Below are 23,795 nucleotides of genomic sequence, written 5' to 3' on the forward strand. Positions count from 1 at the left end.
CATTGCCTTCTCCAGATAGACCTGTGTAAATCCACTTGTGCATGGGATCACCTACTGAAAACCTAAAAAAAAAAAAAGCAACAACAAAAACAAAAAGTGGAATATTATTTTCCATCCAGGAGAAGACAAACTTCCCAAGTAACAAGTGATCACAGGTAACACAGGATTCATCTTGCAAGATTAAACTTCTGGAGACTATATTCATCAATCTCTCCTCAAAGAGGGGAGAGTGGATTCAAAGCCAACCTGGCAGTAAAAGTCCTAGGAAATCACAATCAGTTCAGTTCAATTCAGTCGCTCAGTCGTGTCCAACTCTTTGTGACCCTATGGACTGTAGCACACCAGGCCTCCCTGTCCATCACCAACTCCCGGAGCTTACTCAAACTCATGTCCATGGAGTCGGTGATGCCATCTAACCATGTCATCCTCTGTCGTCCCCTTCTCCTCCCACCCTCAATCTTTCCCAGCATCAGTCTTTTCAAATGAGTCAGCTCTTTGCATCAGGTGGCCAAAGTATTGGAGTTTCAGCTTCAACATCAGTCCTTCCAATGAATATTCAGGACTGATTTCCTCTAGGATGGACTGGTTGGATTGTGATTTATTAGGAAATCACAATAATTTAATGAAAATATTATTCATTCTTGCTCAAGAATGAGCCAAATACATAGCTGAATAGAAAGTGAAAAGTTATTAGTCAAGTACATTATATTTTAAATGCTAGTATTCTTTCATTGTGCCTATGTGTTGAGAGACACCAGTAAACATTTTACATGGATATTGAAAATTTATTTTCATCAGTACTTCTAGTCCAGCTAATCCCTTACACAAAAAAAATGACCTTAATATAACAAGAAGGGCTAGTGTTTTATTTAGTTATTTAAATCATCGATCTCAGTGATTGCCATATTTTTTGAAAAAGTAATTGTTTCAACCTTTCCTTGTGTGAAATGGCCATAAGACTGCAATACACTTCCCTACCTCACAGGTCAGGGTTCACATTGTACAGTCCCCTATTGAGTGACAGTGTCACTCTGAAAGTAGATGAAATAGCAAAGAACTTTTGCTTCAGTTGTAAGGTACTTGTTAAAGGTATTTGTATGCTCTTAAAGAAAAGAATGTACGTTAGATGATTTCAAATGATCTGGTGACTTCCTGCATTATTTATGGATTGTATACAGAAAGTATGTGCTAATTTGTCCCTTAGAATCTTGTTTCTTCCTTTAAGTACAGTATATTGAGACCTCTGGCAGAAGAATGTGACTTTGGAACTGAACCAGATAACGGATATTATTAGCAAGATTCTTTGTTGAAGTGTAAAAGTATTTCCCCAGATTTTCCTCCCTTCATGCTTATAACCTTGCGGGGAGGAGAGCGCAGGGAAGGAAACTATCAATCCTTCAATTTAGCAAGATGAAAAGTGGATCTTTCAAAACATGACCCAAGAAATCAATTTCTTTTAATTATATAATTCTTAAACAAAAGACTGCTAAGTCATCCTCCCTAAAAATAACTTTTTAATTCACTATATGCGGTGCTAACGGACTTGGACAGCTACCAGCAACTACATATTTAAAAGTGAGCAATTTTTTAAAAAACTGACTAAAGTTGGTGCGTTCTACAGAGGTTTGACGAATTCTGCCTTCATTTACTGCAAGGATGGCTCAAGCCAATATACTTGATTGTATAAGTTTTTAGTAATTCCTCATGAATGAGCAAAAAGTATAACACTTGGCAGTTATTGAAAATATTTTCAAATGTTTAGGTATATTTATTTGGGAGTTTTAAAAACATGTGAGATAAATATGTTTAATGAGTATTTTTTAAGACTAAGTAGTCCTAGGTTTCTACTGTTTTTTTCCCTTTGTGGTGTGGTACATATTTGGTTAGAATGTATTATAATTGAGTGTTTTTGTGATGAAATGTGTACTCTATTTGTTCATTCTTAAATGGTTTCTCCTCAATCTTTTCTATTGAGAATATCTGGTGAATTAAGTAAGTAGGATTCCAGTTTGAAAAAGGAATCCAGAAATGCACTGGTCTCAATCTGATTATTTCTGCTACATGGCCAAATTCTACTACTAGGAATTCTAAGATGATCTAAATTGTTTTGCTGTTATAGAAATAATCAAGAATCAGATGACTTAGGAGTCTTTCATAAAACATTTTTTATTTTAAGCAATTTGACCTTATATGTAAGACATCAAGTGAATGTAAATAGGTTCTTATTCAATCCACATCCACTTGACAATATTAAAATATCACTTAAAAGGCAATTTAATAACACATTAATTTTCCTTTAAATTTGCTGTGGTATAAGTGCTGCTTTTAATGAACATTCATTAATTAGCTGGGATTCAGTTTCTCTTGAACTCAGAATTTTACAGGGCTAGTTGGTTTATCAGATGATTTTTCAGCACATTATATTCCCCCGTTTGAGAGTCGTGTTATTCAGTTTGCTTTACAACAAGCGAATAAGAAAATCTTCCTCTATTTTGTGTAGCACTAGCCACTTAACATTTTCTTAAGTACTTTATAGAGTATAAAAATAGTCCCTGGTAACATTTAAGTAAAGGCAGCAGGAAACAAAGAACATTCAACTAGAAATTAGGTTCCCTGCCACCTCCTCCACCTCAAAGAACAATAAGCATGTGGCACAAATGGAGTTCTTCAGAAAAATTGTCTGCATAATTTTCTTTGAAGATTTCATTTGACAGCACGAAGTTTGAGATCTTAATTGTTCCACTATTTAGTGAAGTCTTAGACACTCAATTGATGTATTTCTGAGAGAATACGCTATTTCACCAGTATGTGTGACTCACCTTCCTGCTAAGGCTTTTAGAAATAGATTGTGAGAGGGCACCAGTCCAATCTGGCCTCTGCAAAAAATCCAGAGTTAACTTCATCCATAAGTTTCTAACTTCAAGTTGCCTTATTTTTTTATAGTTAAGAATTAATTTGGGGGGGTAGTTTACAGCAGAATTTTTAACATAATTGTTAGGTTTTAGAATTCCATTGTTTGAAGAGATCCTTTTAATGTCAACTTTATTCAGATGTGTGAAGTCTGCTTTTTAATTTCACCTGATACTCAATACATTAGGGGTGGACTTCTCTGCCTGCCCCTTCTGCATTTTTAAAGATCTTTATTTAAGGTTTAGAGTTATTTAGGTTCAAATTCCTGTGATGTTTTATTGTGTAACTTACAGTTTCTTATTATACAGAATTCAAATTTTCAGTATATAGTACATTTTATGGTACATTTTTGGAAAGATTTTTTTGTAATCCTTAGTTACAAAAAATTTAACAGAAAGCAACTACTTAAATTTAGGTTGAATTCAATTTATTCAATGTTTTGGGTATGACACATCCCAAACACTGATAAAGGGGACAGGCTCTCTGCCCTTGAAAAGCTCAACCTGGGAAACAGCGGCAATGGAAACTGGGACAGGGGTTAAGCGAAGAGCCACGGGGCGCAGCACTGTGATGCACTAGGGGGGAGACGAGAGCGAGGAATTCATTTTGTCGGGTGTGGGAAGATGGTCATATAAATACAGGGGCAGCTTGATAGCATTTGGTTTCTAAGTAGTTTTAAAGTGTATTCCTTCTGATTTGTGAACAGGTGCAGAAAAAAAGCCTGCATAATGTTACATATTTATAGTAGTTCTTTGTAAAAATGTTAATTGGATGAGCTATTATGAAAGCAAAAGTTCTAATTTGTATTTCTCATTAAAATTAGTACTATATTACTGTGGATCAGATGCTAATATTAAAGAAATAATACTCTGTAAAAAAAGTTTTAATCTGAATTAATATATGTACTGAATATTAATATAAAATAAATGTTATATTGGTTCATGTTTATTTACCCAGGTCTTTTAAGAGAAACATGGTATAGTACATTAATTTCCTAAAACCATAGAGATCACAGATTGAAACTGAGTCAGCCCCACCAAAAGTTTTGCTCTGCTGAATGTTGGCCAGATTTTATGATGACATGCCTAAAAGAGCCCACCTCCAGGAAAGAGAAAGAAAACACCATGAACTTGAATTCAATTTCACTGAAATAATTCCACCTAAAGGGCAATTCTGATTTTGATGCCATCTATGAACCTGACACAAGTGCACTGGTTTTCATCATCTCTTGCTGTTCTCAAGTTGTTTTTTCTGTATTAACCAACACATTGTTAATAATCTATATGGTTACCAAATAACTAAGCAACCTTGATGCAAAAAATGCTTATTCAGATGGTGCCTGCTAAAGCTGGATGTTTCAAAAGTTCTGTGTTTACTAAGACACCTGTTTTTTTGAAGCACAGACCAATGGCAATAATTAGGCTCTAGGAAGAACCTTGGGATCAATTTAAAGTTGATAGCATCTTAAAAGTCCTAAAACTAAACTTTGTTCTGAAGTACATAGGGTATTTAATATTTCACACTTTGAGGAATTAACATTTTTTATTAAGTCACATCTTTCTAATTTAAGAGAAAAGTACATAACCTTTTACAACACTTGTCCTCACAGGCAATTCTGCCCTTTATGCTGAAATCTGGAGCCCCGAATCACTTTGTGAAGTACATACCTTTCTTTTTTTCCCTGAAGCTTGAGATCATTGGAGGCTAAGTTTCTGAACTTAGGAAAAAGAGTGAGTAAATATATATCTGTACATGAGCACACTATACATTCACAGAAAATCCTCAGCAAAGCTGGGAACAGATACCACAAACAGTTAAGGAAAACCTAGGTGAGGGGAGGATGCCTCCTAGGGTGGAAAACTCTTAAACTTAAAACTGTCTCTAACTTATCGTAACAGTAATGGTAGCAGTGTCTAGCAGTTGCTGCATTTTACAAGACCAGATGCACTTTCTTCACAATTTGTTTCATGGCTAGATCAAATAGGACTTTTGGCCTTATCTTGATCTTTGCATGCATGCTAAGTCACTTCAGTCATGTCCAACTCTGCAACCCTATGGACTGTAGCTTGCCAGGCTCCTCTGTCCATGGGGATTCTCCAAGCAAGAATACTGGAGTGGGTTGCCAAGTCCTCCTCCAGAGGATCTTCCCAACCCAGGGATTGAACCCATGTCTCTTCCGTCTCCTGCATTGGTAGGTGGGTTCTTTACCACTAGCACCACCTGGGAAGCTCTATTATCTTTATGACAGTGCCATTCTGGGGCAGGGATTAAACCTTTTCTATACTTTTCTCAGCTGTAACTGTGGCCAAAAAAACAGGTCTTCCAATTTTGTACTCCTGGGGGACGTTTGTGCATGTTCAGTCATGTCCCATTCTTGGCAACCCCATGGCCTATAGCCCGCCAGGTTCTTCTATCCATAGCATTTTCCTGGCACGAATACTGGAGTGGATAGCCATTTCTTCCTCCTAGGAGTGACAAAAGCAGGTGCAGTCATTTGTATACTTGTACTCAGACCTTTGAATCCCAAATCCGTACTGTATCTACAGGTCACAGGAAAGTCTGGTCAGTACGGTGACAAGTGGGCCTCTGGACCACATCTGTGATCATTCACAGTCATGACTAATGCAGCTACAGGCGTGTATGCTCAAATCAATCAAATATCTTCATATATAAATTACAATGCAGAGGTTCCATGTGGAACAGCCATTTGTAGTATAAAAACATAGAGTATCACCTCTCCTTTAAACAGGTCAACTGAAACTAGTATTTCTATCTCCCTGATCAGAATGACTAGTTGGAATTGTCCTCGTACTCTGTGTAAAGCTGAGATGCACCAAATGCCAAAATAATTGGCCACTCACAATTCAATTCAGGTGAAAAACTCAACCTGAGTTTTTGATCTTTTATCCAGCTGTGCCACAGCCTCATCAGTAATTTGTGTGATTTCAGAGTGAATTTCAGAATTACCTTTTTAGTTTCATGAGTTTTTCTCTGTACTCTTAATGTCTAGATGGTGTTATTGTTTTTTTTTCCTGACCCATGGAAGGATTAATAATGAACGATAATCATTATGGCTCCTTAAACTTAAGACTTTTCTATATTTATCTGGGTGGTCTTAATCTTTTCTTCATTAAGGTGTAATTTACATACAGTAAAATCCACCCTGTTTAGTGCACAGTTCTACAAATTTTAACAAACACATGGTTGAGTCACCTACGGAATATTCATTTTTTCTTCATTGTTCTTTATACCGCCTGTGTACTTTAATATAATTTCCTGGCTACACAAGTGAAAACTGCCACTTGCTGCAGAAATTCAAAATAAGTGCTTCTTAAATTCAACATTTAAACCAGGATAAGGAAAGACAGGGCTGCCCTGCAAAGCTGTGCAAACTGCAAGCCCACAGCCAGCAGCATGAGTTTGGTGAGTGGTGCCCCCTAGTGTTATTGTGCATAATTTGCATAGCTCTACATAGTGGGTCTGAAGCTAAACACCAATTGGAGAAATCTGAAAAACTGTGGTTATGTTAACAGTGAAACAGGAGACATTCAACATTTTAAAAAGGAGTTCTCCATCTATATGCCTTTCCTCCCACATTTTAAAATGCTGTGATACAGGACCGGTACTACTGAGCTCATAGCACGGACTGTGCAGCTATGTAAAAGAAGGGCAATGTGGGAAATGAGAACTGGTCCAGTAAAAAAATCTTTTTGAGATGCACTCCACTGGAACCTTTGATCTGCATTTCAAAACCTTTTCTCTTATCTCTGCAAATGTTGCATCCTTTTCCTAAAGAACCACACCATAGGTTCTTTAGATTTTCCTCCACATAAGGCACTTGGTACAAATGCCAGTTATCAAAAAAACTTTTTTTTTAAAATTAGATACTTACCTACATATGGTTTGGACTAAGTACCATATGGCTTCCCTTACAGAAAAATGTGGCAGAGCTAAATTCATAAGATCTCATTCCTCAAGGGCCTGTTTGGTCCACAAGAATCTAACATGAACCTTCTCGAAACTGAGTAATAACATAGATGATACAACAGGTGACTTCAGATGATGCAGGCCTCCTTCTTGCACAAGCCTCTCCTCCACCTCCCAAGAGAGCAAGGACCAGCTGTACAGAACAGCCCTCCCATAGCACTGCTATTCCTTTAGATTTCTGACATGAAAGGACACCAAGGATTTCTAGCACCTTAAAGGAAGATCTTTTATTTCCATTATTTTGATACAATATCACCAAGTTGTTTCAACAGAAAAGTTTCAACATTATATAAACACTGGAAGAGAATTTATCTGGGAGGAAGCAGGTTCACTGTCCAAGCTGGTTAATCAGTTGTAAAATAAATCTGATACAAGTATTTAGTGATGAGGCACAAAGCCCGAGGATAATATTAACAGTACTACTCCAAGCAGAAACAACGGAGAGGCAAGGGTAGCCTGCATTCACTCAGCACTGGAAGGCACAAAATCTCTACGAGAGAACGTCTCAGCCGGAAGGAAGCGAAGGAAGATGGAGAAGGAACACCAGCTTAAAAAGTCAGTTGTTAAATCACAGAGGAAAGAAAAAGTAAGTTCCAGAAAATAATATACAGGCTAACCTCACTGGCTGTGCATATGAAGGAAAGAAACAAAAGCTAAGAAACTAGGGAGTATTTACTCATGTCCCTGGATTTATCTACTAACCTGGCAGAACACTAAAAACTGAGTTTGATGCCTGATTAGAGGAACAAATGTGATTGAGACTAAAATGCCTAAGCCTTAATGGTAAAGAATATGCTTGCTACGCAGGAGACCTGGGTTCGACTCCTGGGTTGGGAAGATCCCCTGAAGAAGGGAATGGCAACCCACTCCAGTCTTCTTACCTAGAGGATTCTATGGACAGAGGAGCCTGGTGGGCTACCGTCCATGGGATCACAAAGAGTCATACACGACTGAGCGACTAACACTCACTTAATGTTAAAGACTTACAAGAATCCTCAAAAATTCTTGATATAAGAAGCATACTAAATGATATTTTCAAGTTATCTGCTGCTATACAGGTAAATTGGGAGCATCTTGATCAAAGTGGGATGTCAATATATTTCAGTACCTAATATATTACGGAATGCTAGGAAGCTTCTCATTAATCATGCCTCTATAAAGTGAGACAAAATCCCAAAGAAGCTAAGTACTAAATAAATGTGAATTAAACAGTGACGCCAAATTTGAGCATAAAGTTCAGTTCAGTCAGTTCAGTCACTCAGTCATGTCCGACTCTTTGCAACCCCATGGAATGCAGCACGCCAGGCTTCCCTGTCCTTCACCATCTCCTGGAGTTTGCTGAAACTCATGTCCATTGGATCGGTGATGCCATCCAACCATCTCATCCTCTGTTGTCCCCTTCTCCTCCTGCCTTCTGTCTTTCCCAGCATCAAGGTCTTTTCCAATGAATCAGTTCTTTGCATCAGGTGGTCAAAGTATGGGAGTTTCAGCTTCAGCATCAGTCCTCCCAATGAATATTCAGGGCTGATTTCCTTTAGGATGGACTGGCTGGATCTCCTTGCAGTCCAAGGAACTCTCAAGAGTCTTCTCCAACACCACAGTTCAAAAGCATCAATTCTTTGGCACTCGGCTTTCTTTATAGTCCAATTCTCACATCCATACATGACTACTGGAAAAACCATAGCTTTGAATAGATGGACCTTTGTCAGCCTAGTCAAAGCTATGTCAAAGACTTTTAAAAGGTACACTGGTGCCACCTTTTGGCCAAATTAAATATTTGTACAAATTACAACTTATGATCATTTTAATTTCACAGAGAATTTATTAGGGACACAATTGTTTAGTTCAAAGACTATATGCGTAGATTTTAGACTGTCCTGTTGCTTAAAACATCTATAATTTTTAATAATCACATTTTTATCTTTGAAAAGATGGGATAAAAGTTAATACAAATAGAAATTTAATTCTTGGCACTACTGACATTTTGGCTGGACAATTCTTTGTTGTGGGGGCTATACTCTGTGCTGTAGGATGTTCAGAGCACCCCTGGTTTATCTACCCACTAGATGCCAGCAGCAACCTTCTCCTAGCCCCACCCAGTTGTGACAAATACCTCCACACTGTTAAATGTCACCATGGTGAGGGGGGAACACCCAGTGTGATAATTAACTTTATGTGTCAACTTGACAGGGCCATGGGATACCCAGAAATTTGGTCAAACATTATTATGGGCGTGTCTCTGTTTATGAATGAGTTAACATTTGACTCAGGGGACTGAGTGAAGATTTCCTCTCTCATGTGAGTAGCCCTCGTACAATCAGCTGAAGGCCTGAACTGAACAAAAAGGCTGACCTTCCTGAGAATAATGGAACTTCTGCCTATTAAGCTGGGACAGTGGTCTTTTCCTGCCTTTATGAGTCTCAAGCTGCTAAGTTTGGACTGGAACTACCTGACCCGCTCTCCTGGGTCTCCAGCTTGCCACCTGCAGATCTTGGGACTTGGCCTCCATGTTTGCATAAGCCAATTCTTTATAATCAATCAATCAATCAATCTCTTTCTCTCCCTTTCTCCCTCTCTCACAAACACAGACACAGACACATACACACACAGTGTGGTTCTGTTTCTCTGGAGAACCCCGATTAATACCTCCTGGCTAAGAATCGCTGTTGCAGATTCCACTACTGGAGGGATAGTAAAAAGGGAAGAGAGAAAGGAGCAAAGCAAGAAAGGAAATTACTAGATACTACCTTTCTTACCAGAGATGGCAGCTGGGAAGCACTTGATGAGGACACCACTTTTCTATTAACACAGATTATGGTTGATAAGAACTGGACCCACTGATGCATTTTTGCATCACATATCCAAAATGTTACCTGATACAGAGACTACTTACCTCAACACTAGGAAGACAACATTTGGCAGACACTGCTGTAAAATAAGAACACATTCTATAAGCTGAGCTAATAAAAAGTTTTGCTTATGATCAAGCCACATTAATTTATTTGTCATGATAAAATACATGAAATTCACTGTTTTCATTCCAAATGGAGAATACAAAACTTTCTGAAAGAATATTTCTGAAGCAAACTCATAATACATTAGGTAGAAGAGTTTAAGCATACAATATATTATTGATTTCAGTCTCTTGTATTATATGTTACTATGTGTTAGTAGTACTTTGAAGATTTCTTCAGGGGGCCTTTTTCATTGTACAGGTTTTCGGGTTTTTTTGGTTGTGTCACATAGCTTGTGGGATCTTAGTTCCCCAACCAGGGATCAAGCCCAGGCCCTCAGCAGTGAAAGCGCAGAGTCCTAACCACTGGACAACCAGGGAACTTCCCTTTTCCCTTTGTTTTTGGTTTAAGTTTTTGAAATCCAAGTTTCTTTGAAAGCATTTTAAGTTGATATTTGATTTAATCTGACTAAATGACTATTTGGCACAAAACAAAAGAGTTGATGACAGTCCATCAATTGCACTGGAGCAATATCTACTAAGTAATCAAGTGTGGACCGATACACACTTAAGCACAAAGGATTCTTCAGGTCTTGAAGACAAAAATCACAGTTTGTAATTCCTTACATTTAAGACAGACAGGCTAAGGACTGTATAATCTAACCAGTCTTCAGAAAGTCCAACCATACAAATACAGAAGTACAGCAAAGAATAATAATTTACAGATTTCATCCTTAGGAATTTAAAAGTTAATTATAATAAAATACCACAGAGCTACATTTAGTTTAAAACATACAAAGATACAAGTTACCTTATGAAATTTCTTCACATGGCCTATTTTTTACCTCAATTAGACAAAAAATGGATACTTTTCAAGGATCTGAGTTACAACATCAAGAATTCACCTGTGCAAATAAACATCAATGGAATTATACATTTTCCAGACTATCTTTTTCCATGATTAATAAGTATTTCCTTCAGTTTTAAGTGAAGCCTTTTCCAATACTAATTTGATAGAACATAATAAATTACTATGCTATTATCCCTACTCTATTCCTTGTCTCTATCTACTTTTTAGATGATCTACATCAAAGAAATGAAAATGGTATTTTCTCCACTGCTTTTGTTCCTTTTCCTATATGTAAACAATATGTTTGGGGGAACTTTCAATAACACTGAACTTGTCAAGTTTTCATTCTCAGTAATGCCAAAGAATTACTATCTTTCTTGTTAAAGGCTAAAGAGAAATACTTATGATTAAAGTAAGGTAGAATAGGAATTCGAGCAACTCTGCTGTTTCTAGAGTATTTGTAAAAGGTAAAAATTTTGCCAATTAATTACTCAGTATTAAATAGTACATGACTGCTTCTGAAGACATTCTAGAATTTATGAGTTGGAATATTCAAGTTAAAGGTTTAGCTACATAAAAAATGCAGAATGTAGTTCTCTTTATATGGTTGGGGTTTTTTTTTTAAGTCTTTATTGACTTCGTTACAATACTGCTTCTGTTTTTATGTTTTGGTTTCTTGACCCATGAGGTATGTGGGATCTTAACTCCCTGACCAGGGATTGAACCGGCACCCACTGCATTGGGAAGCGAAGTCTTAACCACTGGACCACTGGAGAAGTCCCTATATGGTTGATTTTTATCAATAATACTGATACAACTTACCACAATTTTAAAACAAATCCTCACAACACCCCTGTGAGGTAGGGATTGCTTATACACACTTTGCAGGTGGGAAAGTGAATAATAATTCAGAGAAAGAAATAATAATTTCAAGACATAAATCCAGAAATGTTGGTTTTCTTATAAAGCAGACTGCACTTATCAGATACTGAGTTTAACAATATGCTAATAAGAACAAATACTGCAACAGTCTGTTTTCCTCCAGAAAACAACTATATGTGGGATCTAGAAAAAAGGGAAAATTCTAAGCTGATCCAAAGAGGAAATGTCTGTTTAGTACTTGCCTGATACACTAAGGTGCACGCAGCATTTCCAGTTTTAAGAGTTTGACAATCATTATGCAGACCATACTATATGGCTAAGATAACAGCTCCATTTTATAAATGATGTAGTCAAAATTAAAGCATTTAGCTGGAGGAACTTTTTTATACAACGTAGATTTTCTTATGAATCATGTCTTTAAAAAACACTCAGGGCACAATATTAGTTATAAAATAATTTTTAAAATATTCCTGTTGAGCAAATGAAGAAGATAAAACCGGAATCATTCCCCACACCACTACTCACTGGCTCTCTGGAACCCAGGTTTGGGGATTTTTTCCTATAAAATGCAGTATTCATTTTCCCACTTCCTAATACAGACAGAATACTATGAAGGAAAGAACACCTGCTTTGAATTCCTAATATTAAAAGGAGCCTTATGAATAAGAATAAAAATACAGTTAATCACTCCTTTCTTAACACTCAACAAAATAGATAAATGTCTGCTTTAAGTTAATGCTGTCTATTATGGACACTCAGCCAAAAGCAAACTCTTGCCTCATCCAGACTCTGCCTTGAACTGCTGTCTTACCCACAACTCATACGCACACTAAATCCCACTCTTTAAGCTACACACACATTTTGGGTCAAGGACTAATGACTGAGCAAGTAGGAAAGAAAACAGAACAGAAAAATCAAGAAAATTTTTATCTAAACAAGAAAAATTAAAATTTTACTTAAAGGAGGCTAGGGAATATACCCAGAATAGCCTAAGATACATGAAATCAATGTTAATATTTGTGTTCACCTTATGTGATGAAGTCTTTGAGGACAGTGTAAGTTTGAATAATTGCTGAAATGATTTAAGAATATGATTAGATGAAGTTCTGATACTAAAGAGCAATACATTTGTTTTAACTACTGACTGATACAACTGACTCTGTATCAATAGCTACTTAGATTTTGCTCTTAGCACGTTAATTCTGACCCCACGAGGCTTGACATCCCTGTCTAGGACAGAAGTTCAACCACCTTAGATAATGCCCATTGGTTTTCTTCATTCACTTCTTAAAAACTTACCACTTCATAATCTACCTAAATTCACTGATAACTCAGAGAAATCCTTGCACCCTTAAAATGAGATGGATTTCTCTCTGAGTTCCCTCCTGACTAAACTCAGACACTTAAGGAACTCTGATGTCAGGAACTATGAAGTGTGCAGTCATCAGGGAGATTAAAGAGTTTTTGTATGCAATTAAATTCTAAGCTGTAGAAACCAAATTTATTAAATTTACTAAAATACTTGTGAGAGTTAGAATTTAACAGGGCAACATACAAAAAAGACGAGGGTGTTCTAAAGCCTCTCTCTTTGGTTATTCTTGACTATCTAGTATTTAAAATTTAAACGTATCAAAAAAAATTTAGATCTATCCTCTGTGGTGAAGTTTGACCAGCTTTTTCCCAGCTACACACAGCAGGAGAATCTGTCATTCGGTCCATCAATTTTAATTTTTCTGGAGTTTTAGCTTTGTAAGTTTCACTATTAGAAAGGGGAGTTAAGTTGACTCACAGAGGGAAGGCTGGTCATGATTTTTAAACACAGTTCTAGTACACTGACTATATCTACCCTGCTGGTTTTATGTACCAGAAAAAAAATGAAAACTGTGCCACTGAAAAATTACCTTTTCAGGTTTTTGTTAGAAAATTAATGTCAACTCAAGCAGCCTATAAAATCTTCTGATACTATGGATAGAAAGATAATTTGTATTCTATCATTTTCCTCTTAAGCTCATATAAACCTCTTGTCATAAAAATCTCAAACTGCTCTTAAGTTCTTTAAACTCTTGATTACGGTAACAACACCAGGGTGTCAGTCCACACAGATCTGTCTGAACTGCTGTCTCTAACACTGGAGGCATCTACGCTTACCTACATGCGTGTATCTTACTGACTCTAAGTTTTTGTGTGTTTCTGACTCTTCTCCTTTTCTCTCTTTCAAATATTTTTATTGAAAATGAGGTATGCTGCTGCTGCTAAGTCACGTCAGTCGTGTCCGACTGTGTGACTCCATAGACAGCAGCCCACCAGGCTTCCCCATCCCTGGGATTCTCCAGGCAAGAACACTGGAGTGGGTTGCCATTTCCTCTCCAATGCATGAAAGTGAAAAGTGAAAGTGAAGTTGCTCAGTCGTGTCTGACTCTTCGTGACCCCATGGACTGCAGCCTACCAGGCTCCCCCATCCACGGGATTTTCCAGGCAAGAGTACTGGAGTGGGGTGCCATTGACTTCTCTGGAAAATGAGGTATGCTCAATGTTAAATAAATAAAGTCACATAATGGCAACCCACTTCAGTTTTCTTGCCTGGATAATCCAACGGACAGAGGAGCCTGGCAGGCTACAGTCCATGGGGTCACAGTCAGACACTTTGTGGGGTCACAAAGAATCACACCCCAGTATCTGACTGAGTAACTAAGCATGCACACACATGCATGCAAGATGTTGCAGAACTAGCAAATAAACAGTAATTTAAAACCACTCATGATTTGGTACAGTTATGCCCTCAAACAAATGTTTTATACATTATAACATATATTTATATACTAATATAACTACTAATTTCCTATATGGCAGAAAACATTTTAAAATAATCCTCACGGGGGCTTAATTCACGTGGAACATTAACCAAAAGTGATAGTTTAGAACATTCTTTAAAAAAGATTACACTTATTTCATATTCAATTTGCTTTTACAGATTCTACAACCTGAAAAAACTTCCACACTTCCACATTGATTTCTCATTTCTAAATTGTGATTTAACTGAGGAAAAGACAGCCCTAATGGAAGGTTACATTTTGGCAGCCATGTATCAATATATCTTTACAGTAAAAAGATGTAGTATATACAACCTTAGAACTATGGATAAATGGTAAAGAACTTGAGGAGGAAAATAATTTATGAACAAAAAAACACACGTGGATTTTCTTTTTCAGAACTGATATGAAAGTTCTGAAGGAGAAACCGCTACTCAACCAGGATAGTGTCCACATTTTCTTGTGTGAGTTCTGACTCTAAGGCACAAGATGAATCTAACTGTTCTTGCGACAAACGAGAACTTTTCAGGGGGATGTCAGACCAGCTGTCACAATATGGCGGAAATCTCTGGGCTAATGCATTACCGAACCTTTGGCACCGGTTATATCTGTAAGATTTACCTTTGTGTGTGTACATGTGCTCCAGCAATTGGCTCTTTCGGAGAAACTTATGACCACAGATGGTACAGCTGATTTTTCTTTTCCTTGAAAAAGAAAAATTACAGTTTAATTCTACTGGCTCAGTGTCTTTGGAGATCAAAGACACTTGGCTGATCTGCAAAGGCTCTGTGGCACCCCGGTTTGAGAGGTCGGGCTGCTGCTCATTCTCCTTGACAATAAAGGAGCTGAGCCTATGGCATTCAAGAGCCTCACTATTTTCATTAAGTGGATGCACTTCACCAAGGTCATTACTCTCCAGAATGGAAGCAGGGACACCAAATGGGAGGGATCCAGACACGTGGGTGTGGAGATGTTGCCTTAGATTACTACGGGAATCAAAACGTTCCCCACAGTAATGGCATAAGTGTATTTTGATACCGCTTTCGGTGTAAGTGGGGCCTGTCACCTCTGATGAGGGTGAGGGGCGGCTCTGGGAGATCACAGATTCTGGGTCACATCTCTCCTGCTTGATGGACACTGGGGGCTTCTGGTGCTCCTCCAAGGCCTGGGAGGCAGGATGGGCCCTCTGCTGGTCTGCAGTGCCATCATCCAGCCCAATAGCAAGAGAGAGCTGCAACTGGGGGTGGTCACCCTGGACAGCAGCTCTGTTTCCATTGTTATTGGAAGGAGCTTCCTTGACCTCCAGCCCTGGTTTGACAGCTGTTTTTTGGGTCGTTGAGATCTGAATGCCATATAAATTTGAGGACTGCACAGTCTCTGGTGAGAACACTTGATTCATTTCAGTTGCAATGTGAGAAAGGTAGTCGGCGTGAAGAAATCGAATCCCTTCCTCCAAACGACTATGGTCCACAATCTGTTTTGGCCCTTTCCCCGTGTACATAATGTGCAACAAATAGCTGAATATGTCAGGCTGGATGTCAGTTGGTTGTATTTTTATGCATTCACTGTTAAAAACAAAAAAAAACAGACCCACATAGAATGAAACAACCCAGTTGGCCTTTTAGTTAACAGCATACAGTTTTAGGCTAAAGCAGTTTCTTCCTAACTTCTAATTTAACAATCTGCCTTGATGAAACACAGCAACAAAAGCTCAGATTTTCATTGTATACCAGTTTTATGGCCCAGCACCAAGTCTTCACATATTCAATCTACTGTCTAAAGTTAAGAAACACAGATATTCTGATTAGTTCAACATTTAGTGACTCCTAAGTGATATGCACTAAAACTGCATGCAGGGGGTAGAAAAACAAATACCCTGCCCTTTAAGGAACTTAACAGTCTATTGGGTATATAACCAAAAGAGCTGAAATCAAGGACTCAAACGGAAATCCATAAACCAATGGCATTTTACATTAACCAAAAGCAGAAAACAACCCAACTATCTATCAATAGATGAATGGAGAAATAAAATGCAGTATATATGTACACTGGAATGTTACTCAGCCATAAAAAGGAATCAGGTTCTGATATATACTACAACATGGGTGAATCCTGAAAACATGCTAAATGAAATAAGCCAGACACAACAGGACAAATTTTATATGATGCCACTTGTAAGAAACATCTAGACTTGGAAAATTCAGAGACAGAAACTAGATTAGAGGTTACCAGGAACTTGAAAGTGGAGAGGATGGGGGGTTATTATGTAATGGTTACAGTTTCTTTCTGGGGTGATGAAAAGTTTCAGAAATAGGTAATGGTGATAGTTACACAACACTGTGGATATGATTCTTGCCCTTGAACAGTACAATTAAAAATGGTTAAATGGTAAATTTTATGTTTATATATATTTTTCCACAATAAAAAATAATTTAAAAATTTCAAAGGGCTTATTGGAATTGGCACCATATAGAATTTAAATCATACTCACCTTATTTTGGCTTCCAAATATATTAATATATCTACTCTTTAAATCACAAATGAATACAAGTGTAATTTTGAAAAGCTTTAAATTAATCTCAAGCCCAATTTTTCACATATGAATCTAGAATTCAGAAGATAGATGGAAATAATTGTGTAACAAGAAATCGGGAAACACTCTGTTAAAATTAAGATAAAAAGAACCTGAGGGAAAGACTGGATAACAAGGAACAATGGAATCTGTCGATGGACTTACCTTCCCTGAAACGAAAGTTTGCCTCAACACATCAGAAAGCAGTCTGTATGCCAGCAATACATTTCTTTAGTCCTGATATTTTAGGATTACCTCTTGGGTTTCACTCTTACCTCTGACCCACTCATTGCCATGGTCTGTGGCAGGGTTTGTTTTTTTTTTAATATCAGCACAGAGGTCTTTTAAATGAGGAATTTTAGTTACTCAGCAGAAATATCACAGAGCAGGCCTGTTACCTGTGCATCTCCTGAGTTTAGCTTAGCATGGTGCCTGGTACACAACGGGTGCTTTAAGAGCTAAACCAACTCACTGCTCTCAAATGAGACTGATGTGAAGGTGGCGTTCCTAATATAGTTTCTACATTGACACTCAAGTTGGAGAGGAAACTTGTGTGTGATCGAAAAGGCTACCCATGACCTGTCCCTGACTCTATAATCTCCTCTCCCCTTTTTATCATATATGCCAATCATTCTGATTTACCATTTTTTGAATGTGCTAGCCTGGTTCATATATGCATATGTTTTTGTGCATTTTTTCCTCGCCTATAATTGCAATTATTGGCATGCCTCTATAACATCCGAAAAACTCCTCCTGATCCTTTAAGATTCAGGGCCTCTGTAAAACCTGTTCTAACCCTCTCAAAATAAGGCTGCTGACACTCCAGTCTACTTTGTGCAGCACTTCGACTATAGACATCACAGAAATTATTAATAGCAGCAGCTAACAGTGCAAAGCTCTGTTCCAAACATTTTAATATTATTAATCCATTTAATCTTCTCAACACCATGGAGTGGATATCCTATTCTAGTGTTTTACAGATAAGGAAACTGAGGCACAAAGAGATCAATTACACTGCAATTATTTTCCTTACGTGCATTACCTCTCTCTTAGACTATAAATGTCTTTTTTCTATTTTTGGCCAAGCCACCTGGCCTGTGATCTTAGTTCCCTGACCAGAGATCGAACCTGCGCCCCCTGCAGGGGATACAGAATCTTAACCACTGGACTGACAGAAATGCCAAATGTGAAGTCTTCTAAAAAAGCATAGTGTTCCATCACTTTTAACCTAAGATGCATTAAAGCTATTCTTTATCAAGAGCTCAGAATCTGGATACCACTTTATACTCCTCTCCCTATCATGTTGAGTTAATCTAAATTTTTAAAAATTTTTTGAAAAAATATTTGAAACAAATGACCTTTGAATTACAATATGGAATATCGGCCCTCTCTCCGCGGAGACGGCGCCACTCGACCCAGGGTCGGATTCGGGGGCGCGGCCACAGAAACGGGCTGAGGACACCGCTGCCTGCGGAGAGGCCGAGCCGCGGAGGAAAGGGTGGGACGGTCTGCCCCGCCCACTGGCGGGGCTCCTCCACCACCACCACCAGGTGGGTGGAGTTACGACATTGAATCTTGCTATGAAAATGTTAAGGAACAGAAATCAACAACTTAGGGACTAAGAGCACACATTTGCATTTGAGTTTCATTTATTAGCTGTGCGTGTAATCCTAGATGGACAAGTTACTTAATAACTCAATCACAGTTTTTCTCTAAAAAAGTATGGATAATGGTACAATTTACATTAGATAAATGCTTAGTGGTTGGTTATGGGATTAAGCAAATAAACTTTACCTATTATTGTTTTCATTCTTATCTTCCACTATGGATCCTATACGGAGCTTAATTACAGATGTATAAAAAATGATAATTATTATTTCTTAAGGCGATCCCATAAAAAAGAAAACCCAAAATGATGTTATAATAAAGCTTAGCTATATCACAGTATTAAAAATTCTTCTGATTTACAAAAGCATCTCCTTACCTTGTTTGGTGAATAAATATCATCTTGAAATAGTTAGAAAAAGCAGCAAGCACTGCTCTGTGGGCTTTGAAGTAGACGTCTCCAATAGCAACAGTGCAATCACACAGAAAACCAAATTCTCGCTGCATGTTCAGCTGCTGCAGAAGGACAAGGCTATGGCTAGCTGTGTCCATTGTGGCTCTGAGAAAAAGGACAATATAGATTTTTTTTTTTTTTTTTTACCAAATTGGCCATAGTTCACACAAACCTACAGAGGACAGGGAGACCTAAATCTAAATGAAATTACTCAACAGTTTTCAATACTGTTAATCTAACCCTAAACTTAGCTAACATTAAATACCCCATTATGATAACTGATATCAACTGTACTGAAAAGGTAACACGTGGACTTTTTTTTTTTTACATGGCTTTTTTAAAATCTGGTAAGAAACTGACTTGCTATGGGTACCAAAGATGTGAAAGAGGAAGTTTGTCCTTTTTTATCTATGTGACCACAATGTTTCTAGTCCTCAGTTTCCTCACTGGCAAAAATGGGAATGAGGTACTGATCTTTGCCTCAGAGCCAGATGAGATAAGTTACAAGAAAAGCACCTTGTAATGGAAACTACTGTTTAAATGTTGACTATAAATGTTAATAACATTACAGTGTGTCCTAGCTAGGCAAGAGCTGTCCCTGCTCCTCAGGGATCCTCTGTGTACTCAGGGGACACTGGCCGCCTATCACATAAAGTTTGGGAAACTTATCAGTCACAGAAGCCCTTAAAATAGATGTCAAGCCACATGAGGCTTGCAGCCCAGTGGGAAAGAACCTAAGCCCTGACCTTAACTGGACTCAAGATACATACAAGCATGGAGGTTCCCGAAGAAGTAGAATGCTGGATGGGACCACTGGTCTCAGGGGGGAAAAAATCATGCCTCGGGAAGAACATGCAAAAGAATTCTGGTGGAGAAGCCTCGTGTGAGCAGAGCAGCAAGAACATTTGAGGGCACCCTGGAAGCGGGAGGCTGTGCCATCCGCTCCGTCCACCTTCTCCACCTCAACTGTGCAGAGAGCCCTAGTGCTTCAAAGAGAAGGCAGCTGTGGTATAAAGGGTATCACTGGGGTCTGGGAGAACCTCCTCTAAAAGAGCAGGTCCTAAAAAAAGAATGAAGCTTACTCACTAACCAGACAGATCAAAATCTTAAGGAGGTCAGTGATGAGAGTGGGGGGTTAGCTGCCTGGAGACTGGCAGTAGCTTGGGCTACAAAATGCTGAGTGATGGGTAATTAAAGTCGTCAACAGTTTATAATGTTTCCTGTGTGTCAGGAATTTTTCACTCATTTAATTTTCAATACAATTCTATGAGAAAGGAAATAATCAATCCATTTTACAGGTGAGGAAACAATCAGAAAAGAGAGTTAACTGACCCAAGATCACGCTGCTAGTGAGATGCAGAGCTGGGGATTCGAACCTGGGCACTGGACTCCAGACCCCCAGGGTCCTCCCTCTCCACCTCCCCAAAACAGACACAACCCACCAACTGAAGGAGCAGAGGGAATAGTCATCAAGCACCCTGGGAAGTCTCAGAGGAATACCTGGAAAGAAGAATCAGGGAGAAACCCAGGTTCCTGCTACTTAAGCAAATGTGATGCAGCAAAATAAACATTTAAAACTGGTAAAGACAAAAGCAATTATTACTGATAAAAGGTTAAAGCTATTTTTGTTAAAACCACGTATTTAATGTACTAATATGGAATAATCTCCAATACATATTAAGTAAAAAAAAAGAGCAAAATGTAAAATTGTGTAGAGAAGACTACTATTTATGAAAAAGTGGTAGAGTGGTTATTTTATTTTTAAAGGTGGGGTAAGAATTTATGCATAAATATATTCTTGTTTATGTACACATGTCTGGAAAGGTTCAAAGAAACCACTTTCCTTTCTGCCAGGGAAACTAGAGAGCAGGGAGTTAAGGGTGGGGGGGAACTATCCTGTTTGAATATGCTGAAGTATTTCAGACAGATAAGTAGATAAAGAGAACAATGTAACAAGCACCTATCTCCCATCCACCTGGCCCTGGGCACAGAAAGTAAACAATTACAAATAGGGTAGAAAACCACTGCATTTCTCCCTCATTCTGTCCCCTACCCATCCCCCACTCCTTGCAACCACCATCTTGATTTAGTGTTTATGACTCTACTGTACGTTATCATATTTCTACTGCATATGTATATATCCCTTGAAAGTGAAAGTGAAGTCGCTCAGTCGTGTCCAACTCTTTGGGACCACATGGACTATAGCCCCCCAGGCTCCTCCGTCTATGGGATTTTCCAGGCCAGAATACTGGAGAGGGTTGCCATTTCCTTCTCCAGGAGATCTTCCCAACCCAGGGATTGAACCCCGGTCTCCTGCATTGTCGGCAGACGCTTTACCGTCTGAGCCACCAGGGAAGTCCCATATATCCCTTAAGAAGGTTGTTATATGAATAATATTATACTTTAGGAATCCTAAAACCTCTTTTAACTCTATATTCACACACTACTTTAAAAAATTCTCCTAATTCAAACATAATAGTTTCCCCTGGTCCTCCCTCGAGTAACAAAACCAAACCCATATCCCTTTCTATCTCATTTTAAAAGCTTTTAAGCAGAAATAAAATAAGAAATTAAGATAACAGAAACTACAGCAACCCGAGCTTATCCTCTAAGAACATTATCAAAAATCCAAGTTGTGGGTATTGTTCCAAAAGGCCATTTAATCAAAAGTCATTATTTATTGTATTTACCACATTTCCCTGATTCTAAAATACCATCAATTTATAAAGAGATTAAAAAATCAAATTAAAACTCTATATTGGAGATTTCAATATGTGAAAAATATCTTAGATTCAATAAAATAGTTAAGGTTGAAGTACCTTAAGCCAGTCTTACAAATTGTCTCCAAAACCCCCCCCTTGGATCATAAACATTTTCAACAGTTCTCTCTCTCTCTCTCTCTATATATATATATGGTATATATAAATAGTGCATTAGTATAGTGAACTATTGAACCATGTAGAAATGAAAATAGCACACACTAAAAAGCCACATATATAAAAATCTGTGGTTAATGGTCTATGAGTAACAGTTAAATTCATTTACCAAACAAATACTTTGTGAAGAAAAATTTAATAAAGGAAAGTATTTGAAAGCATGCACCGTACAAGGCACAGGGACAGAAAAAAACTACAATGATGTTGCAGTCGATAAGCTAATAGGGGAGACAAAACATAAAACAGAGTAACTATGATATGAAGCAAAGTGATAAGTGCCATGAGAGCAATTGGAGAGCATGAGGGGGAGATAAATGACAGGAAACCCAATGAGAAATAAGCCATTTGAACTGGATTTAGATGAAAATGGAGAAGGTGAACATAGCATTCCAGGCAGAAAAAAAAAAGAATGAGTAAAATCACCATCATTAGGCCTGAGAATCAAGACTGCTCTAGTAGCAACAAATATAAAAGATTAACAAGGAAAAGGCATGGAGCAATAAAGACCAGCAAGTAGTCTTTTGTAACATCCAAATAATGGCAGTGGGAATGAAGAAAGGAATACAAGAAGATATGCCAGATGGAGAACTGACATGCATTGGCAGAGAACTGGATGTGGTCAGTCACAGAGAAGATCAAGTCAAAAGTGAGTTTCAGAATTCCAGCTTGGGCAGCTGGAAGAATTCATTCATTCCTCAGGATCTTATTTGCAGAGGAACTGCCATGTGCAAGGTGTTGATATACAGGTAGTATAGCAGAATGCCAGAGGAGAGGCACAGAAACTGGCTCGGTAACAGAGAAGCTTCATTTTGGACACAGTGAGTTTGAGGTGTCCACCCTAGGACATCTGAGTAGAAATGTCTAGTTACCAGTGGAGACAACAGGCAGCACTGGAGCGGAGGTCCTCTGAAATAACTGGGCTGAAGTCACCATGAATGGATGGGATTACCAAGTAAAATGAGAAAAAAGTACGGAAAAAAACTAAAAATGAATCCTTGAGAAACACGGATACAACTAGACAGACGAAGAGAAATAAAATACATTGCTATTGAGGGAGGTAAAGAAAAGGTGGATCCTCTGGAGAAGGGAATGGCAACCCACACCAGTATTCTTGCCTGGAGAATCTCATGGACAGAGGAGCCTGGCGGGCTACAGTCCATGGGGTCGCAAAGAGTCGGACAGGATGCAGTGACTAATGCAAGAAAAGGCAAGAACCTTGATGGGAGGAGTGACTGAGAAACATGGGGATGAGGCCTATTACAAACACCCCCCAAGTGTGCTGACCAAGAGGTTTCTGGTGACCTCTCTCAACACTCTGGGAAAGAGCAAAGAATCTGATTGCAGGGGGATGTTAGAAAGCAGAGGCCATTGAGGGTGGGTATAGATAGAACAGGATATTGAGGGAAGAGCAGATCAAAGATTTCCAGGCTGAAGAGGGGTAGAATCTCTAGAAGCTGGAAAGAATAGAATCAAAAGTATAAGTGCAGCAGTGAGCCTTGGAGAAAAAAAAAAGGATCTCTTTTTTTTTGATAGTGGAAAGTACATGGTTGAGGTAAGGAGAGAGAATCTCAGAGTATTCTTAGATGGCATGGATTTACAAACTATGAAGTCAGTCCATATGCAGAGGAAAGAGGTGAGTTTAGGCCTTGAAAGAAACCCATTAATTCTTGATGTTAATATAGAGTGTTGAAGTTTATAGAGAACTTTCACACACAGTAATTTCTCTTTCTGCTTCAGATAAGATCATTTCCATTTACCTATCTTCAAGTTCACCATCATTCCTGTTAACCCATTTTTTATCTCAGATATAGTTTCAGGACTAAAATTTTCATCTCA

General features: G+C 38.2%; 1 protein-coding gene across 3 annotated transcripts in view; it reads right to left on the reverse strand.

The window, feature by feature from the left end:
- Positions 1–23,795, reverse strand: part of ZBTB25 (zinc finger and BTB domain containing 25) — a 52,113-nt gene that overhangs the window by 19,805 nt on the left and 8,513 nt on the right. For 2 of the 3 annotated variants that reach the window (XM_081509913.1, XM_081509914.1), the window contains exons 2-3: positions 18,949–19,128; positions 14,732–15,957 (exon numbers count right to left, since the gene is read on the reverse strand). In XM_081509913.1, the coding sequence (XP_081366039.1) occupies positions 14,823–15,957; positions 18,949–19,121 (1,308 nt within the window). In that variant the 5' untranslated portion in view covers positions 19,122–19,128 and the 3' untranslated portion in view covers positions 14,732–14,822. Of the gene's footprint in view, positions 1–9,790; positions 9,826–14,731; positions 15,958–18,948; positions 19,129–23,795 lie in introns of those variants that run through there. The other variant, XM_081509912.1, reaches the window with a different exon arrangement.

This window comes from Giraffa tippelskirchi, chromosome 7, assembly GCF_054371585.1.
Source record: "Giraffa tippelskirchi isolate mGirTip1 chromosome 7, T2T-mGirTip1v1.2.pri, whole genome shotgun sequence".
NCBI lineage: Eukaryota > Metazoa > Chordata > Mammalia > Artiodactyla > Giraffidae > Giraffa > Giraffa tippelskirchi.